Source organism: Hylobates moloch, unplaced genomic scaffold, assembly GCF_009828535.3.
Source record: "Hylobates moloch isolate HMO894 unplaced genomic scaffold, HMol_V3 SCAFFOLD_11, whole genome shotgun sequence".
In the NCBI taxonomy this organism is placed as follows: Eukaryota; Metazoa; Chordata; class Mammalia; order Primates; family Hylobatidae; genus Hylobates; species Hylobates moloch.
The window spans coordinates 1,366,946-1,381,479 of NW_026652286.1; the positions used below are offsets into that span (position 1 = coordinate 1,366,946).

General features: G+C 51.3%; 1 protein-coding gene across 2 annotated transcripts in view; it reads left to right on the top strand.

Moving 5' to 3' along the window:
- Positions 1–14,534, top strand: part of LRP4 (LDL receptor related protein 4) — a 59,128-nt gene that overhangs the window by 15,255 nt on the left and 29,339 nt on the right. For both annotated transcript variants that reach the window (XM_032166054.2, XM_058424552.1), the window contains exons 2-16: positions 42–188; positions 2,614–2,730; positions 3,016–3,129; positions 3,489–3,605; positions 3,960–4,088; positions 4,316–4,435; positions 5,152–5,277; positions 5,812–5,937; positions 6,129–6,263; positions 6,853–6,978; positions 7,325–7,555; positions 9,030–9,186; positions 11,651–11,868; positions 12,025–12,201; positions 12,609–12,731. In XM_032166054.2, coding sequence (XP_032021945.1) covers positions 42–188; positions 2,614–2,730; positions 3,016–3,129; positions 3,489–3,605; positions 3,960–4,088; positions 4,316–4,435; positions 5,152–5,277; positions 5,812–5,937; positions 6,129–6,263; positions 6,853–6,978; positions 7,325–7,555; positions 9,030–9,186; positions 11,651–11,868; positions 12,025–12,201; positions 12,609–12,731 — 2,163 coding nt within the window. The remainder of the gene's footprint in view (positions 1–41; positions 189–2,613; positions 2,731–3,015; positions 3,130–3,488; positions 3,606–3,959; positions 4,089–4,315; positions 4,436–5,151; positions 5,278–5,811; positions 5,938–6,128; positions 6,264–6,852; positions 6,979–7,324; positions 7,556–9,029; positions 9,187–11,650; positions 11,869–12,024; positions 12,202–12,608; positions 12,732–14,534) is intronic.

A 14,534-nucleotide genomic window follows, 5' to 3' on the forward strand; every position in this document is an offset into this window, starting at 1 on the left:
CGGGAGCTGAGCCCTCACTAATTCCTTTTCCCTCCACCCAGGCCTGGCCAGCAGCCCCGAGTGTGCTTGTGGTCGGAGCCACTTCACATGTGCAGTGAGTGCTCTTGGAGAGTGCACCTGTATCCCTGCCCAGTGGCAGTGCGATGGAGACAACGACTGCGGGGACCACAGCGATGAGGACGGATGCAGTAAGTACCTCCCCAGAGGCCATGGGAGGTGGTGGAGGGACCTGCGGGTGGGGCCAAGGACAAGGCTGATGGAGTGTTCTCTGCATCAACTGTGTCGGACTCAGAGAGTTGGTCTTTTGCAAGCTTGATAGATATTGACATTTGGGTAGTTTCTTCACTATATATGGCTCCAACTCTCCTGTGTTTCTTTTGGTTGGTTCATGCATATATGTCCAAGAAAACAAACGTGAAAACAAGTGTAAAAGAAGAGAACACACTTGAAACAACAGGGAGTTTCTCTAAATAGGTCTCTCTGTATTTATGTGAATATGTTTGTGTATATGTACCACATATTTGTGCATTTTAAAATTTATATACTATACATAAATGTGGATTATTTCTACGTTTCTTATTTTGGTATTTTGTACAATAAAATCTTTTTTTTTTTTTTTTTTCTTGAGACGGAGTCTCATTCTGTTGTCCAGGCTGGAGTGCAGGGGCACGGTCTAGGCTCACTGCAACCTCCACCTTCCAGGTTCAAGTGATTCTCCTGCCTCAGCCCCCCGAGTAGCTGGGACTACAGGCATGTGCCACCATGCCCAGCTAATTTGTTATATTTTTAGTAGAGATGAGGTTTCAACATTTTGGCCAGGCTGGTCTTGAACTCATGACTTCAAGTGATCCAGCCACCTCAGCCTCCTAAAGTGCTGGGATTACAGGCATGAACCACCACGCCCAGCCACACCTTTCTTAGTAACTTTGTAAGAAGTCTTATATTTTCTTAGGCCGGGCACAGTGGCTCACACCTGTAATCCCAGCACTTTGGGAGGCCGAGGCAGGCGGATCATGAGGTCAGGAAATCGAGACCATCCTGGCTAACACGGTGAAACCCCGTCTCTACTAAAAATACAAAAATATTAGCCGGGCATGGTGGCAGGCACCTGAGGTCCCAGCTACTTGGGAGGCTGAGGCAGGAGAATGGTGTAAACCGGGGAGACAGAGCTTGCAGTGAGCCGAGATCGCGCCACTGCACTCCAGATTGGGCGACAGAGCGAGACTCCATCTAAAAAAAAAGAAATCTTATATTTTCTTTAAATCTCCCTTTTCCCCTAGCATGGTAACATCTGCACAGTTGGCCAGGGTGACCTGTCTTGGATATATAGAAATATCCCTGCTAAGCCAGTTGTCTGGATTAGAGGTGCAATCTCTGACCTACCTGTAGCATCTATGTCTGAGGGTGGCTAATTAGTCTAATGGGAACTGAGTTACAACCTGGACCTCATTAACCCTAACCAGTTCAGCTAATTGTGTTGATGATAAATGCTTCACTTTCATGTAGCATTTTCATAGGCATTATATTATATCAAAAGGCCTCTATGAACTGAGTATAATTATCCCCATTGTACAGCCAAAAAGACTTCAGCTCAGAGAGGGTAAATGACTTGCTCAGAGTGTTACGTAATAAACTGGAGATTGAGCCCAGGTGTGTCAATCATCATTTAACAAGAGGAAAGGAGGGGAAAAAGGCGCTTCTTTCTCTTGCTCATGTTTTTCTTATGTTTTCTTAGCGCCTGTGAGTTCTTTGGGTTGTTCTTCCCCTACCCTGTGAACCCCTCACCGCAATTACCTTCTGAATCTCTGTCTTAGCTGCAGTTTCTGCTTAGCTTCTCCATCAGCTGGGGATGGGCCTAGGAGTCAGTAAGGAAGGACTATAAAACAGACAAGGGGGCTGGGCGTGGTGGCTCACGCCTGTAATCCCAACAGTTTGGGAGGCCGAGGCAGGTGGATCTCTTGAGGCCAGGAGTTCGAGACCAGCCTGGCCAACATGGCGAAAACCCGCCTCTACTAAAAATACACACACACAAAAAGATAGCCGGGCGTGGCAGCGGGCACCTGTAATACCAGCTACTCGGGAGGCTGAGGCATGAGAATTCCTTGAACTCAGGAGGTAGAGGTTGCAATGAGCCGAGATCACACCACTGCACTCCAGCCTGGGTGACAGAGTGAGACTCTGTCTCAAAAAAAAAAAAAAAAAAAAAGGCCAGGCACCATGGCTTATGCCTGTAATCCCAGCACTTTGGGAGGCTGAGGCAGGCAGATCACCTGAGGTCAGGGGTTCAAGACCAGCCTGGCCAACATGACGAAACCCTGTCTCTACTAAAAATTCAAAAAACAAAAACAAAAAAACCTAGCCAGGCGTGGTGAAGCATGCCTGTAATCCCAGCTACTTGGGAGGCTGAGTCAGAATCACCTGAACCAGGAGGCGGAGGTTGCAGTGAGCCAAGAGTGCGCCACTGTACTCCAACCTGGGCGACAGAGTGAGACTCGGTCTCAAAAAACGAAAAAAAAAGACAAGGGGATTTGGGACAAAAGGCTATCTGGCCTAGTTGAACCTGAGTAAGTATACCAGGTTGATTGACTTTTCCTTTCTTTTCCTGGGATTCAGTGCTACCTACCTGTTCCCCTCTTGACTTTCACTGTGACAATGGCAAGTGCATCCGCCGCTCCTGGGTGTGTGACGGGGACAACGACTGTGAGGATGACTCGGATGAGCAGGACTGTCGTGAGTGTTGGCAGAGGGTGGGCGGAACTCCATCCAGTTCCACTGGGAAAGGATTTTCAATCAGAAGGCAATGCCCCAGGTCCACATGAGCCCTTGTGTTTTCAGCACTTCGTCCTGTCCTTTCACTTCCTCTCAAAGTCAGATAAGCTGCTGAGAGGCAGCCACCTCCTTCGGAGCCCTCAGGGCAGCACTGGAGCTACTTGACTGCTCCGGAGGGTTTTAAGTCAGGCTTCCAGGCACCAGACCCCCACTGCCTGCAGCAGCCTGACTGCTCTGTGCCCACAGCCCCCCGGGAGTGTGAGGAGGATGAGTTTCCCTGCCAGAACGGCTACTGCATCCGGAGTCTGTGGCACTGCGATGGTGACAATGACTGTGGTGACAACAGTGATGAGCAGTGTGGTGGGTGGCCCCAGTGGGGGGAGGCAGGCAAGGTGGCCAGTGGGTGGCCCGGCCATGGGAGGAGATAGCAGTAAGGGCCCTAGCACTGCCAAACCTTAAACTGCCCAGATATCTGGAGCAGCTGGAGGAAGGCAGAGGGGGCAGAGCCGCTCAGACCCCCCAGAAACTGTGGGCCAGGAGGGTGAGGCCCAGTCTCTCCAGGGCCTCTGTTCTCCCTGGAGAGTCTGCACTGACTCTGGGGTGCCTTTCAGGGGCTGGGTCAGACCCGCCAAAGCCAGTGAGGTTGGGAGTCAGAGAGGAGGGTGAGAGGGTTGCCTGTGGGGCCCCCTCAGAACTGCTGCCCCATCGCATCCCCCCAGACATGCGCAAGTGCTCTGACAAGGAGTTCCGCTGCGGTGACGGAAGCTGCATTGCTGAGCACTGGTACTGCGATGGTGACACCGACTGCAAAGATGGTTCCGATGAGGAGAGCTGTCGTGAGTGGCCCCAGACCTCGGGCTGTTGGGTTGGATGAGGGCAGACGGTTCTGCCCATGGGCTAAGGGCGAGTCTGAGAAGTGCATGTACCAAGGGCAAGGAGCGTGGGTGCCTCAGCAGCAGCTCCTCCTAGGCTGAGCTAGGGAGGGAGCAATTTCCCCAGGCGGGAAGGGAGGGCTCCCTTTGGTCCACCTGAATATGGGCGTCTATAAGGGCTGTCCCAGATGAAACCTGGTTACATCTCACGTCAAGAAGCTCTCCTGCCTCAGCATCCTGCCTGCCTGACGAATCAGGGCCCCTCTCCTTCATCCAGGCCTGAGTGTGTGCCCCTCCCCACCCCTGCCTTCCCCCCAGCCTCAGCAGTGCCAGCACCCCCCTGCAACCTGGAGGAGTTCCAGTGTGCCTACGGCCACTGCATCCTTGACATCTACCACTGCGATGGCGACGATGACTGTGGAGACTGGTCGGACGAGTCTGACTGCGGTGAGTGCTCCGGCCAGCTGGGAGGCGGGGAGGCCAGGCTGGGAAGAACTGCTTGGGTGGCAAGGCAAGGCGCCAGCTGGGGCAGGAGTTCAGAGAGGAGTTTCTGGATTTTCTGGTCCCTCTTGGGAAGAGATGGAGGAACTGGGATTCTGGGGCTGTGGCCTTCTAGTCTGCCATGGGACACTGCGCACAGACTGGCTAGAGACAGAAGTCTTGTGTTTCCCTAGCCTCCCACCAGCCCTGCCGCTCTGGGGAGTTCATGTGCGACAGTGGCCTGTGCATCAACGCAGGCTGGCGCTGCGATGGTGACGCGGACTGTGATGACCAGTCTGATGAGCGCAACTGCAGTGAGTGGGGAAATGGAATTAGGCTGGGCTTGAACTAAGGAGAAGGCTTGTGCAGCCAAAGAGGCCACTACCGGCTGGGCGCGGTGGCTCACGCCTGTAATCCCAGCACTTTGGGAGACCAAGGCGGGTGGATCACTTGAGGTCAGGAGTTCGAGACCAGCCTGGGTAACATGGTTAAACCCCATCTCTACTAAAAATACAAAACTTAGCCAGGTGTGGTGGCGCATGCCTGTAATGCCAGCTACTCGGGAGGCTGAGGCAGGAGAATTGCTTGAACCTAGGAGGCAGAGGTTGCAGTGAGCCGAGACGGCGTCCCTGTAACAGAGTGAGATGACATCTCAAAAAAAAAAAAAAAAAAAAAAAAAAAAAAAGACAAACAGGCCACTACCCATAAATCTTGAAGACACTGGGTAAGACCACCATGTACAGTTGTACAGTTGTGTAGGTTGTGCACTGCGCAGAGGCACTATGTCCAAAGGGAAGCCAGTCACATACTAGATTTATATACTCATCATGGCAGTTTTCCAGCAGATGGCAGTAAAGTGTCTTGAGGAAAGGATACCTTTTTCTGATTCACACAAAGACACCATATAGACCAGCTGTGATCCTGGTGTCAAGAGTGGCATGAGTACTGACATAAGCTGCAGATTTGGGTGGCAGGGAGAATTTCAGGCTGAAATGGGGCCCACCTTTCATTAAGCCTTTGCTTTGCCCAGCCACCTCCATGTGTACAGCAGAACAGTTCCGCTGTCGCTCAGGCCGCTGCGTCCGCCTGTCCTGGCGCTGTGATGGGGAGGACGACTGTGCAGACAACAGCGATGAGGAGAACTGTGAGAATACAGGTGGTGTCTCCCGGGGTGCCCCAGAACCCTTAGCCTATAGTTGGGGTGGAAGGGTGGAAAAGAGGGTGTTATTGCCATCTTTCCAGTCGGGTTGAGGTTTTACCAGTGTAAAATCCAGGTGCATCACTGACCTGCGGCCTTATGGCCTGGAGCACTGTATCAGAGCTGCGAGTTTCAATTGCCACTCCTGTTCTAACTCACACGCAGCCAGTGCCTTTAGCTCTGGAGTAGTGAGGAAGGACTACCCTCCATCTGGCAGCCCCCATGTGTGCTCCCCTGGCCACACCCAGTACTGAGCATGTGGATGCGCTTTTTCATTCTGTTCCATATTCCTCACCATCCTACTGTGGAGTCCTGGGGAGAAAGCGAATGCAGACATTCAGCCAGCCCTGTCTGAGCTGCTTCCTGCCCAGGACCCTCACCCTCCCACCTTGAGTCTCATCTGTCTCCAGCTTACCCTAGAAAATGACAGGCTCCCATCTCTTTGTTGGCCCAAGCCCTGCCTTGCTATGACCTGACCTTCCATCTCTTTAGGAAGCCCCCAGTGTGCCTCGGACCAGTTCCTGTGTTGGAATGGGCGCTGCATTGGGCAGAGGAAGCTGTGCAACGGGGTCAACGACTGTGGTGACAACAGCGACGAAAGCCCACAGCAGAATTGCCGTGAGTGTCCCCAGTGGGCGGACCTGGCCTGTGGTTTGTGGCCGAACCCCACCCATAGGGTTCAAAGGGAATCCTCCCTCAGGACTCTTGCAGCTCTGGGAGCTGTTCTTCGTGGTCCAGGTGGGATGCCAAGTTGGCTCTCTGGGGGAGGATTCTGGGCTCAACTCCCAACTCTGGCTTGGCTGGCACAGGGCCCCGGACGGGTGAGGAGAACTGCAATGTTAACAACGGTGGCTGTGCCCAGAAGTGCCAGATGGTGCGGGGGGTAGTGCAGTGTACCTGCCACACAGGCTACCGGCTCACAGAGGATGGGCACACGTGCCAAGGTGAGCTGGGGCCTGGTTTGCAGCAGAGTCAGGGTTCTGAGTAGGGGCAGCAGACAGGCAGCTGTGTTTCCTATGGGTCAGGCATTTGAAGGATGTGACCTCATTTCGTCCTCACAATAACCCAAGGAGGTGGGGATCATCCTTCCCATTTCACAGATGGGGAAACTGAAGCACAAAGAGGGTAAGTAGCTTACCAAAGGCCACACAGCTGGCGAGTAGCAGAGTTGGGATTCCAGCCCAGGTCTGCATGACCTTAAAGCCCTTAACCATTTCTTCTTTTTTATTTTTTTATTGTTTTTTGAGATGGAGCCTCGCTCTGTCACCCAGGCTGGAGTGCAGTGGTGCGATCTCGGCTCACTGCAGCCTCCGCCTCCTGGGTTCAAGCGATTCTCCTGCCTCAGCCTCCTGAGTAGCTGGGACTACAGGTGTGCGCCACCACTCCCGGCCGCCCTTAACCATTTCTTAGACAGCCTTCCCACTAGGCCTGGAAAGTAGATGGGGATGTGGGCAAAAAAGCAGCTTGGCAGCCTGGGAGCGGAAGTGGGAGGACAACAGAAGGGAGATCTCTTGACCTGCCTGGTGTTCCCAGATGTGAATGAATGTGCCGAGGAGGGGTATTGCAGCCAGGGCTGCACCAACAGCGAAGGGGCTTTCCAGTGCTGGTGTGAAACAGGCTATGAACTACGGCCCGACCGGCGCAGCTGCAAGGCTCTGGGTAAGGGCTGTTGGCACTTGGCTGGGTGGGCAGAGGGCTGAGCATGGAGGAAGGCCAGGTGCTCTGGTGCTCAGGGATTTGCAGAGAGGTAGAGAGATTTCCGTCACAGTAAAATGGAGCAACAGGTGCATTCCGAGCCCCAAGAAAAACGCTGCCGGGGTGGAGTGGGGTGGGGAGGGGTGGAGGAATATAGTTTACAGGTTGCCACTCTTCTGGTACTGATGCTGACAGCTTGGGGCATGCCCTTGTGAGCAAGTGGCTCCATCGGTCAGCTGAAGACATGCTGACGGGTACCAGGGGCGGCTCTGAAACCCAGTGGGTATCCCATGTTTATACTGTGTGCCAGGGCCAGAGCCTGTGCTGCTGTTCGCCAATCGCATCGACATCCGGCAGGTGCTGCCACACCGCTCTGAGTACACGCTGCTGCTTAACAACCTGGAGAATGCCATCGCCCTTGATTTCCACCACCGCCGCGAGCTTGTCTTCTGGTCAGACGTCACCCTGGACCGGATCCTCCGTGCCAACCTCAACGGCAGCAACGTGGAGGAGGTTGTGTCTACTGGGCTGGAGAGCCCAGGTAGGAAACGAGGCCCCATGGAGAGGGGCAGAGCCATGCCACGGGCACAGCAACGGTGGGAGGAACAGGCCAGTGGTTTGCAAACCTTAGGCAGCAGGACATCTTTTTCTTCCAGGGAAATCTTAGCCGGAGCTCTAATATAGAAAACATTTGTTAATATATATCAATATTTATCAATTATAGGTTCAGATATAACATTTGCTCATGATTGAGCTCAGTCAGTGAGAATAATGAGACCACGTTGGTGGTTGTGATCGTGGGAATCAGATTTATGGATGACAGAGTTCTCTATCAGCCTTTGCATCTAGTTTATTTCTGAGTTTTGTTTCGATTGCTTGGTATTAAGAATATTCTGATTGACCTGGATAAGTATATCAAAATGTTTTATAGATTGTAAAAAAACAGGCCAGGCACGGTGGCTCACGCCTGTAATCCCAGCACTTTGGGAGGCTGAGGTGGGCAGATCACCTGAGGTTGGGAGTTCGAGACCAGCCTGACCAACATGGAGAAACCCCATCTCTACTAAAAATACAAAAGTTAGCCAGGCGTGGTGGCGCATGCCTGTGATCCCAGCTACTCGGGAGGCTGAGGCAGGAGAATTGCTTGAACTCGGGAAGTGGAGGTTGCGGTGAGCCGAGATCACGCCACTGCACTTCAGCCTAGGCAAAACTCCGTCTCAAAAAAAAAAAAAAAAAAAAAATTAGGCGTGGTGGCTCACGCTTGTAATCCCAGCGCTTTGGGAGGCTGAAGCAGGTGGATCACCTGAGGTCAGGAGTTTGAGACCAGCTTGGCCAACATGGCAAAACCCCATCTCTATTAAAAATACAAAGATTAGCCAGGCATGGTGGCACACGCCTGTAATCCCAGCTACTTGGGAGGCTGAGGAAGGAGAAACTCTTGAACCCAGGAGGTGGAGGTTGCAGTGAGCCGAGATTGCACCGCTGCACTCCAGCCTGCGCAATGGGAGACTCCATCTCGAAACAAACAAACAAACAAACAAAAAACCACAGAAACAGCTCACTTGGCAATCTCAGCCTATTTAATAAACAGGTAAAGTGGTCAAATTCTAATTTGGTATCAAGCACATTGGACTCAAATGATTAGGGAACTTCCGAAATGCCTCTGCAAAACCCTAGATGACAACTTACAAACCCCTGGGTCAGTGCAGTGGGGGACCCTGGGAACGCGTCAGGGAGACAGAATTCAGAAAGTGAGGTATGGTTGGCTGTGAGGAGGAAGTGCAATGCCCTTGGACAGTTACTTGACTGTTTTGTGCCTCAAATTTCCTCATCCTCATGGAAATTACAGTATCCAGCTCACAGAGCTGTGATGCTTAAATGAATTCATGTATCTGAAGTGATGACAATAGTGCCTGGCCCAAGAAATTGCTTCCTGTAAGAGTTTGCTCTTATTACTATGGGACAGGGGAGCCTGGGTTGACTCCTTGACATTTTTTGCTGCTGCTTCTCACCAGGGGGCCTGGCTGTGGACTGGGTCCATGACAAACTCTACTGGACCGACTCAGGCACCTCGAGGATTGAGGTGGCCAATCTGGACGGGGCCCACCGGAAGGTGCTGCTGTGGCAGAACCTGGAGAAGCCCCGGGCCATTGCCTTGCATCCCATGGAGGGGTAAGTTGTATCTTAGGCCCCCGAACTCTCTTGCAACCTCTCGGGACAGCCCCCAGGCTACCTGGACTAGACATTCTGGGGGTACATCCTCAAAGTGTGGTGTAGCTGGGCGTGGTGGCTCACGCCTGTAATCCCAGCACTGTGGGAGGCCAAGGCGGGCAGATGACCTGAGGTCGGTAGTTCGAGACCAGCCTCGCCAACATGGTGAAACCCCGTCTCTGCAAAACACAAAAATTAGCCAGGCATGGTGGCGGGTGCTTGTAATCCCAGCTACTCGGGAGGCTGAGGCAGGAGAGTTGTTTGAACCCAGGAGGCACAGGTTACAGTGAGCTGAGATTGCGCCACTGCACTCCAGCCTGGGAAACAGAGCGAGACTCTGTCTCAAAAAAAAAAAAAAAAAAAGTGTGATGTTAACAACATGGGTTCTGTCCCCCACACACTTGAGTCTGGGCCCTGGCTCTGTAATAACTGGCTGTGTGGCCTTGGGCCAGTTAATCTCTGTCTGCCTTGTTTACTCATTTCTAACTTGGTGATTAAAAAAAAATACCTCTGTCATAGTTGTGTGAAGATTAAATGAGGTGATGCATTTTAAATTGCATATAACACACATTAGATAAGTTGTAGGTGTTTAGTATTTTTATTATTAGCTCAAAAGGTTGACCTAATTAATACAAATTAATAGTTATTAGTAATTCATAAGCATTGTAATTATTTATTGTAGCCTAAAAATTAATAGAGGGGCCGGGCACGGTGGCTCACACCTATAATTCCAGCACTTTTGGAGACCAAGGAAGGAGGATCACTTGAGTCCAGGAGTTCAAGATCAGCCTGGGCGACATAGTGTGGCCTCATCTCTACAAAAATTTTTTCTAAATTAGCCTGGTGTAGTGGCGCATGCCTGTAGTCCCAGCTACTTGGGAGGCTGAGGTGCAAGGATGGCTTGAGACTGGGAGGTCGAGGTTGCAGGGAACCATGATTGCAACAGCACATTCCAGCCTGCGTGACAGAGTAAGACCCTGTCTCAAAAAAAAGTTAAATAAATAAAATTGAGAAATCTGGTCAGGTTCAGTGGCTCACACCTGTAATCTCAGAACTTTGGGATGCTGAGGTGAGCAGATTGCTTGAGCCCAGGAGTTGAAGACCATCTTGGGCAACATGGCAAAACCCCATCTCTATAAAAAGTATAAAAATTAGCTGGACTTATTAGTGCATGCCTGTAGTCCCAACTACACGGGAGGCTGAGGTAGGAGGATCACCTGAGCCCTGGAGTTCAAGGCTGCAGTGAGCCATGATCATGGCACTGCACTCCTGGATGACAGAGTGAGACTCTATCTCAAAAAAAAAAATTAAATTTAAAATTCAGAAATCTGAATTAAAGAAAAACTCCTAAAATGAAGTTCTCACCTCTGGCTTTTAAAAATTCTATGCAATCAATAGAGGGAGTATCGTATAAGGTCCTCAGTATGTGTCAACTGTTTTAGAAACTGTGTGTGTGTGTGTATGTGTGCGTGTATAAAATACAAAAGGAGCCGGGCGTGGTGACTTAAGCTTGTAATCCCAGCACTTTGGGAGGCCGAGGCAGGTGGATCACTTGAGGTCAGGAGTTTGAGACCAGCCTGGCCAACATGGTGAAACCCTGTCTCTACTAAAAATACAAACATTAGCTGGGCATGGTGGCAGGTGCCTGTAATCCCAGCTACTCGGGAGGCTGAGGCAGGAGAATCACTTGAGTCCAGGAGGTAGAGGTTGCAGTGAGCTGAAATTGTGCCACTGCATGCCAGCCTGGGCAACACAGCGAGACTCTGTCTCAAAAATAAAAGAAAATAAAATACAAAAGGCAGTGAAAGAGATTGTGACAAAGAAGAAAGTACCTGTCCTAATATTACATTATATTGTCAATTCTATGAGACTTTCGTCTGTTTTGTTCACTGCTAGATTTCCAGTGCCTAAGATAGTATGTCCTGCCTGTGGCCAGTATGAAAAAAAAAATTATTAAATGAATAAATGCCCTGTCTAAAGACACTTAAACTCAAACACTTAAAAAGCATTCTGAGGCTGGGCATGGTGACTCATGCCTGTAATCCCAGTACTTTGAAAGGCCGAAGCAGGAGGATTGCTTGAGCTCAGGAGTTCGAGACCAGCCTGGGTAACATAGCAAGACCTCATCTCTACTACAAAAAAAAAAAAAAAATTAGTTAGGTGTAGTGGTACTAGCTGCTCAGAAGGCCGAAGTGGGAGGCCTTCTGAGCCCAGGAGATTGAGGCCGCAGTGAGCTGTAATCTCACCTGCCCTCCAGCCTGGGTGACAGAATGAGACCCTGTCTAAAAAAAAAAATTCATTCTGTGGACCAAACATTGGAGTCCCCTGAGTTAAATGGATGAAAGCCCCCTCCCTACCTGATTATTCTCCCGGTTACCTACCTGTTTTCTGCTGCCCACTTCCCAATTTACTTTTCTCTTCCTAGTACCATTTACTGGACAGACTGGGGCAACACCCCCCGGATCGAGGCCTCCAGCATGGATGGCTCTGGACGCCGTATCATTGCCGATACCCATCTCTTCTGGCCCAATGGCCTCACCATCGACTATGCCGGGCGCCGTATGTACTGGGTGGATGCTAAGCACCATGTCATCGAGAGGGCCAATCTGGATGGGAGTCACCGTAAGGCTGTCATTAGCCAGGGTGAGCCCCTTCCTTCACTCTCCTTCATCTCTTGTCCTCCTACCCCCGTCCCTGCCCCCCAGGAGCCTTGGCAGAGGTTTTGTGTAGTTGCCAGGCCTGGGCCCAGGGGCCGTGGCCGACCGCGTCCAGACTGAGGTCTTCCTGGACCTTCCCCAGGCCTCCCGCATCCCTTCGCCATCACAGTGTTTGAAGACAGCCTGTACTGGACAGACTGGCACACCAAGAGCATCAACAGCGCTAACAAATTTACGGGGAAGAACCAGGAAATCATTCGCAACAAACTCCACTTCCCTATGGACATCCACACCTTGCACCCCCAGCGCCAACCTGCAGGTAAAAAACTGCCCACCGGGTGAGCCAAAGTAGCCTCATGGTCGAGGTGGCCTCTGGCGCCTCTGAGAACCTTCCTTCTCCTTGGAGTTGCCATTTCTTCTGATGGGGAAATCCAGCGAGGCACTGACATGGGCTAATTCCTCCCTCTGCTGGACATTCGGGGCATTACAACAAGATTCACGAAAAGACTCATTAGGCTTCACCGTTCCCATCTAATTCAGGCATTTACAAGGGCATCTCCTCTGTGCCGGGTACTCACTGTGCTAGCAGCGGGGGCAGATGTCAAAAATATAAGACATAGATTCTCCCTTCAGGGAACTATCACCCTACCTAAGCCCCTAATCCCTAGTCTTGGGGTCACTTTTGCAAACCTTTGCTGATCCTCTTGCCCTGGACTCTTCGAGCAGGGAAAAACCGCTGTGGGGACAACAACGGAGGCTGCACGCACCTGTGTCTGCCCAGTGGCCAGAACTACACCTGTGCCTGCCCCACTGGCTTCCGCAAGATCAGCAGCCACGCCTGTGCCCAGAGTAAGTGGGTCTGCAACACCAGCCTCCATGGGGGCTGTTGTGAGGATGGGGAGAAGGAACAAGGGATAGGAAGTGGAGGGATTGCCTGTCGTGGGAAAAACCACGTTCATCAGGGAGCCCTGGAGAGGAAGAACTTAAGAGGCTGAGGGATCTTCTATCAAAGCTGAGGACTGAGGACCCAGCACTAGTTGCTGAAATTTCAGCAGCACCACGCGGTCGAGTGTGAACACCTGCAATGAGGCTCATGTATCATTTTACCAGGCAGGATGCCTTCTTTATAGGCAGCAAGAGGGTTTTACGCTCTTCTAGAAAACAGAGGAATGATTTCCTACCTTTTTACCTTTAGCCTCACCCTGTTGAAGACTCTCTCTCGGCCCTTCAACCAGGAAGCCAAAATTAGAATCTCTGATGATGTTCTGTGTAAGCAGGTGCTGGATAAATATGTCAAACATATTTATCAAACAAGTGGAAGATCATGGGATTCCCTGGTCTGTCCCTGAACTGCTACTTTGGCTTCCTTTGGGCTCCTGAGGAGTTATTGTTTTGAGAGGGGAGCCCTGGAGAGCCCAGCACACGATGACTTTTTCTAAGAATAGTCCAGAGAGGAGCGGTCCAGGCATATGGCACGACCAGCAGGGGGCCTGGGGTGATTCCTCACACGTCAGCAGCTGTTCTTGTTTACTGCTGCGTACCCCACTGACCCTTTGAAATCTGGGTAAAATAAAATTCTCCTGGGACCTGGGTCCTTTCTAGAGAGTGTGATTAGGGAAAATATTCAGACGTTTCATTCATACACATATTAACTAAGAACCTAATTTCATACTCTGAGTTTTCCCCTTGCATTCTTTTTTTTTTTTATTTTGAGACAGAGTTTCACTCTTGTTGCCCAGGCTGGAGTGCAATGGCACAATCTCGGCTCACAGCAACCTCCACTTCCCAGGTTCAAGCTATTCTCCTGCTTTAGCCTCCTCAGTAGCTGGGATTACAAGCATGCACCACCACACCTGGCTAATTTTGTATTTTTAGTAGAGACAGGGTTTCTCCATGTTGGTCTGGCTGGTCTCGAACTCCCAACCTCAGGTGATCCACCCGCCTCAGCCTCCCAAAGTGCTGGGATTACAGGCATAAGCCACTGCCCCCGGCTTTTTTTTTTTTTTTTGAGACAGGGTCTTGTTCTGTCACCTAGGCTGGAGTGCAGTGGTGTAAACAGTGCTCACTGCAGCTTCAACTTCCTGGGCTTAAGCAAGCCTCCTGCCCCAGCCCCCTAAGTAGCTGGGACTACAGGCATACACTATCACACCTGGTGAATTTTGTGGGGTTTTTTGTTTGTTTGTTTTGTTTGTTTTTGAGACAGAGTCTCGCTCTGTCACCCAGGCTGGAGTGTGGCGGCATGATCTTGGCTCATTGTAACCTCCATCTCCCCGATTCAAGCGATTCTTCTGCCTCAGGCTCCCAAGTAGCTGGGATTACAGGCACCTGCCACCATGCCTGGCTAATTTTTGTATTTTTAGTAGAGATGGGGTTTCACTATGTTGGCCAGGCTGGTCTCAAACTCCTGACCTCGTGATCTGTCCACCTCAGCCTCCCAAAGTGCTGGGATTACAGGCGTGAGCCACCGCGCCCAGTGAATTTTGTATTTTTAGTAGAGATGGGGTTCCACTATGTTGCTCAGGCTGGTCTCAAACTCCTGAGCCCAAGCAATGACGCCACCTCAGCCCCTCAAAGTGCTGGGATTACAGGCGTGAGCCACCATGCCCGGCCCTTTCCTCTTGCGTTCTTTTGTGCCCAGCGCTTCCCCTGTTG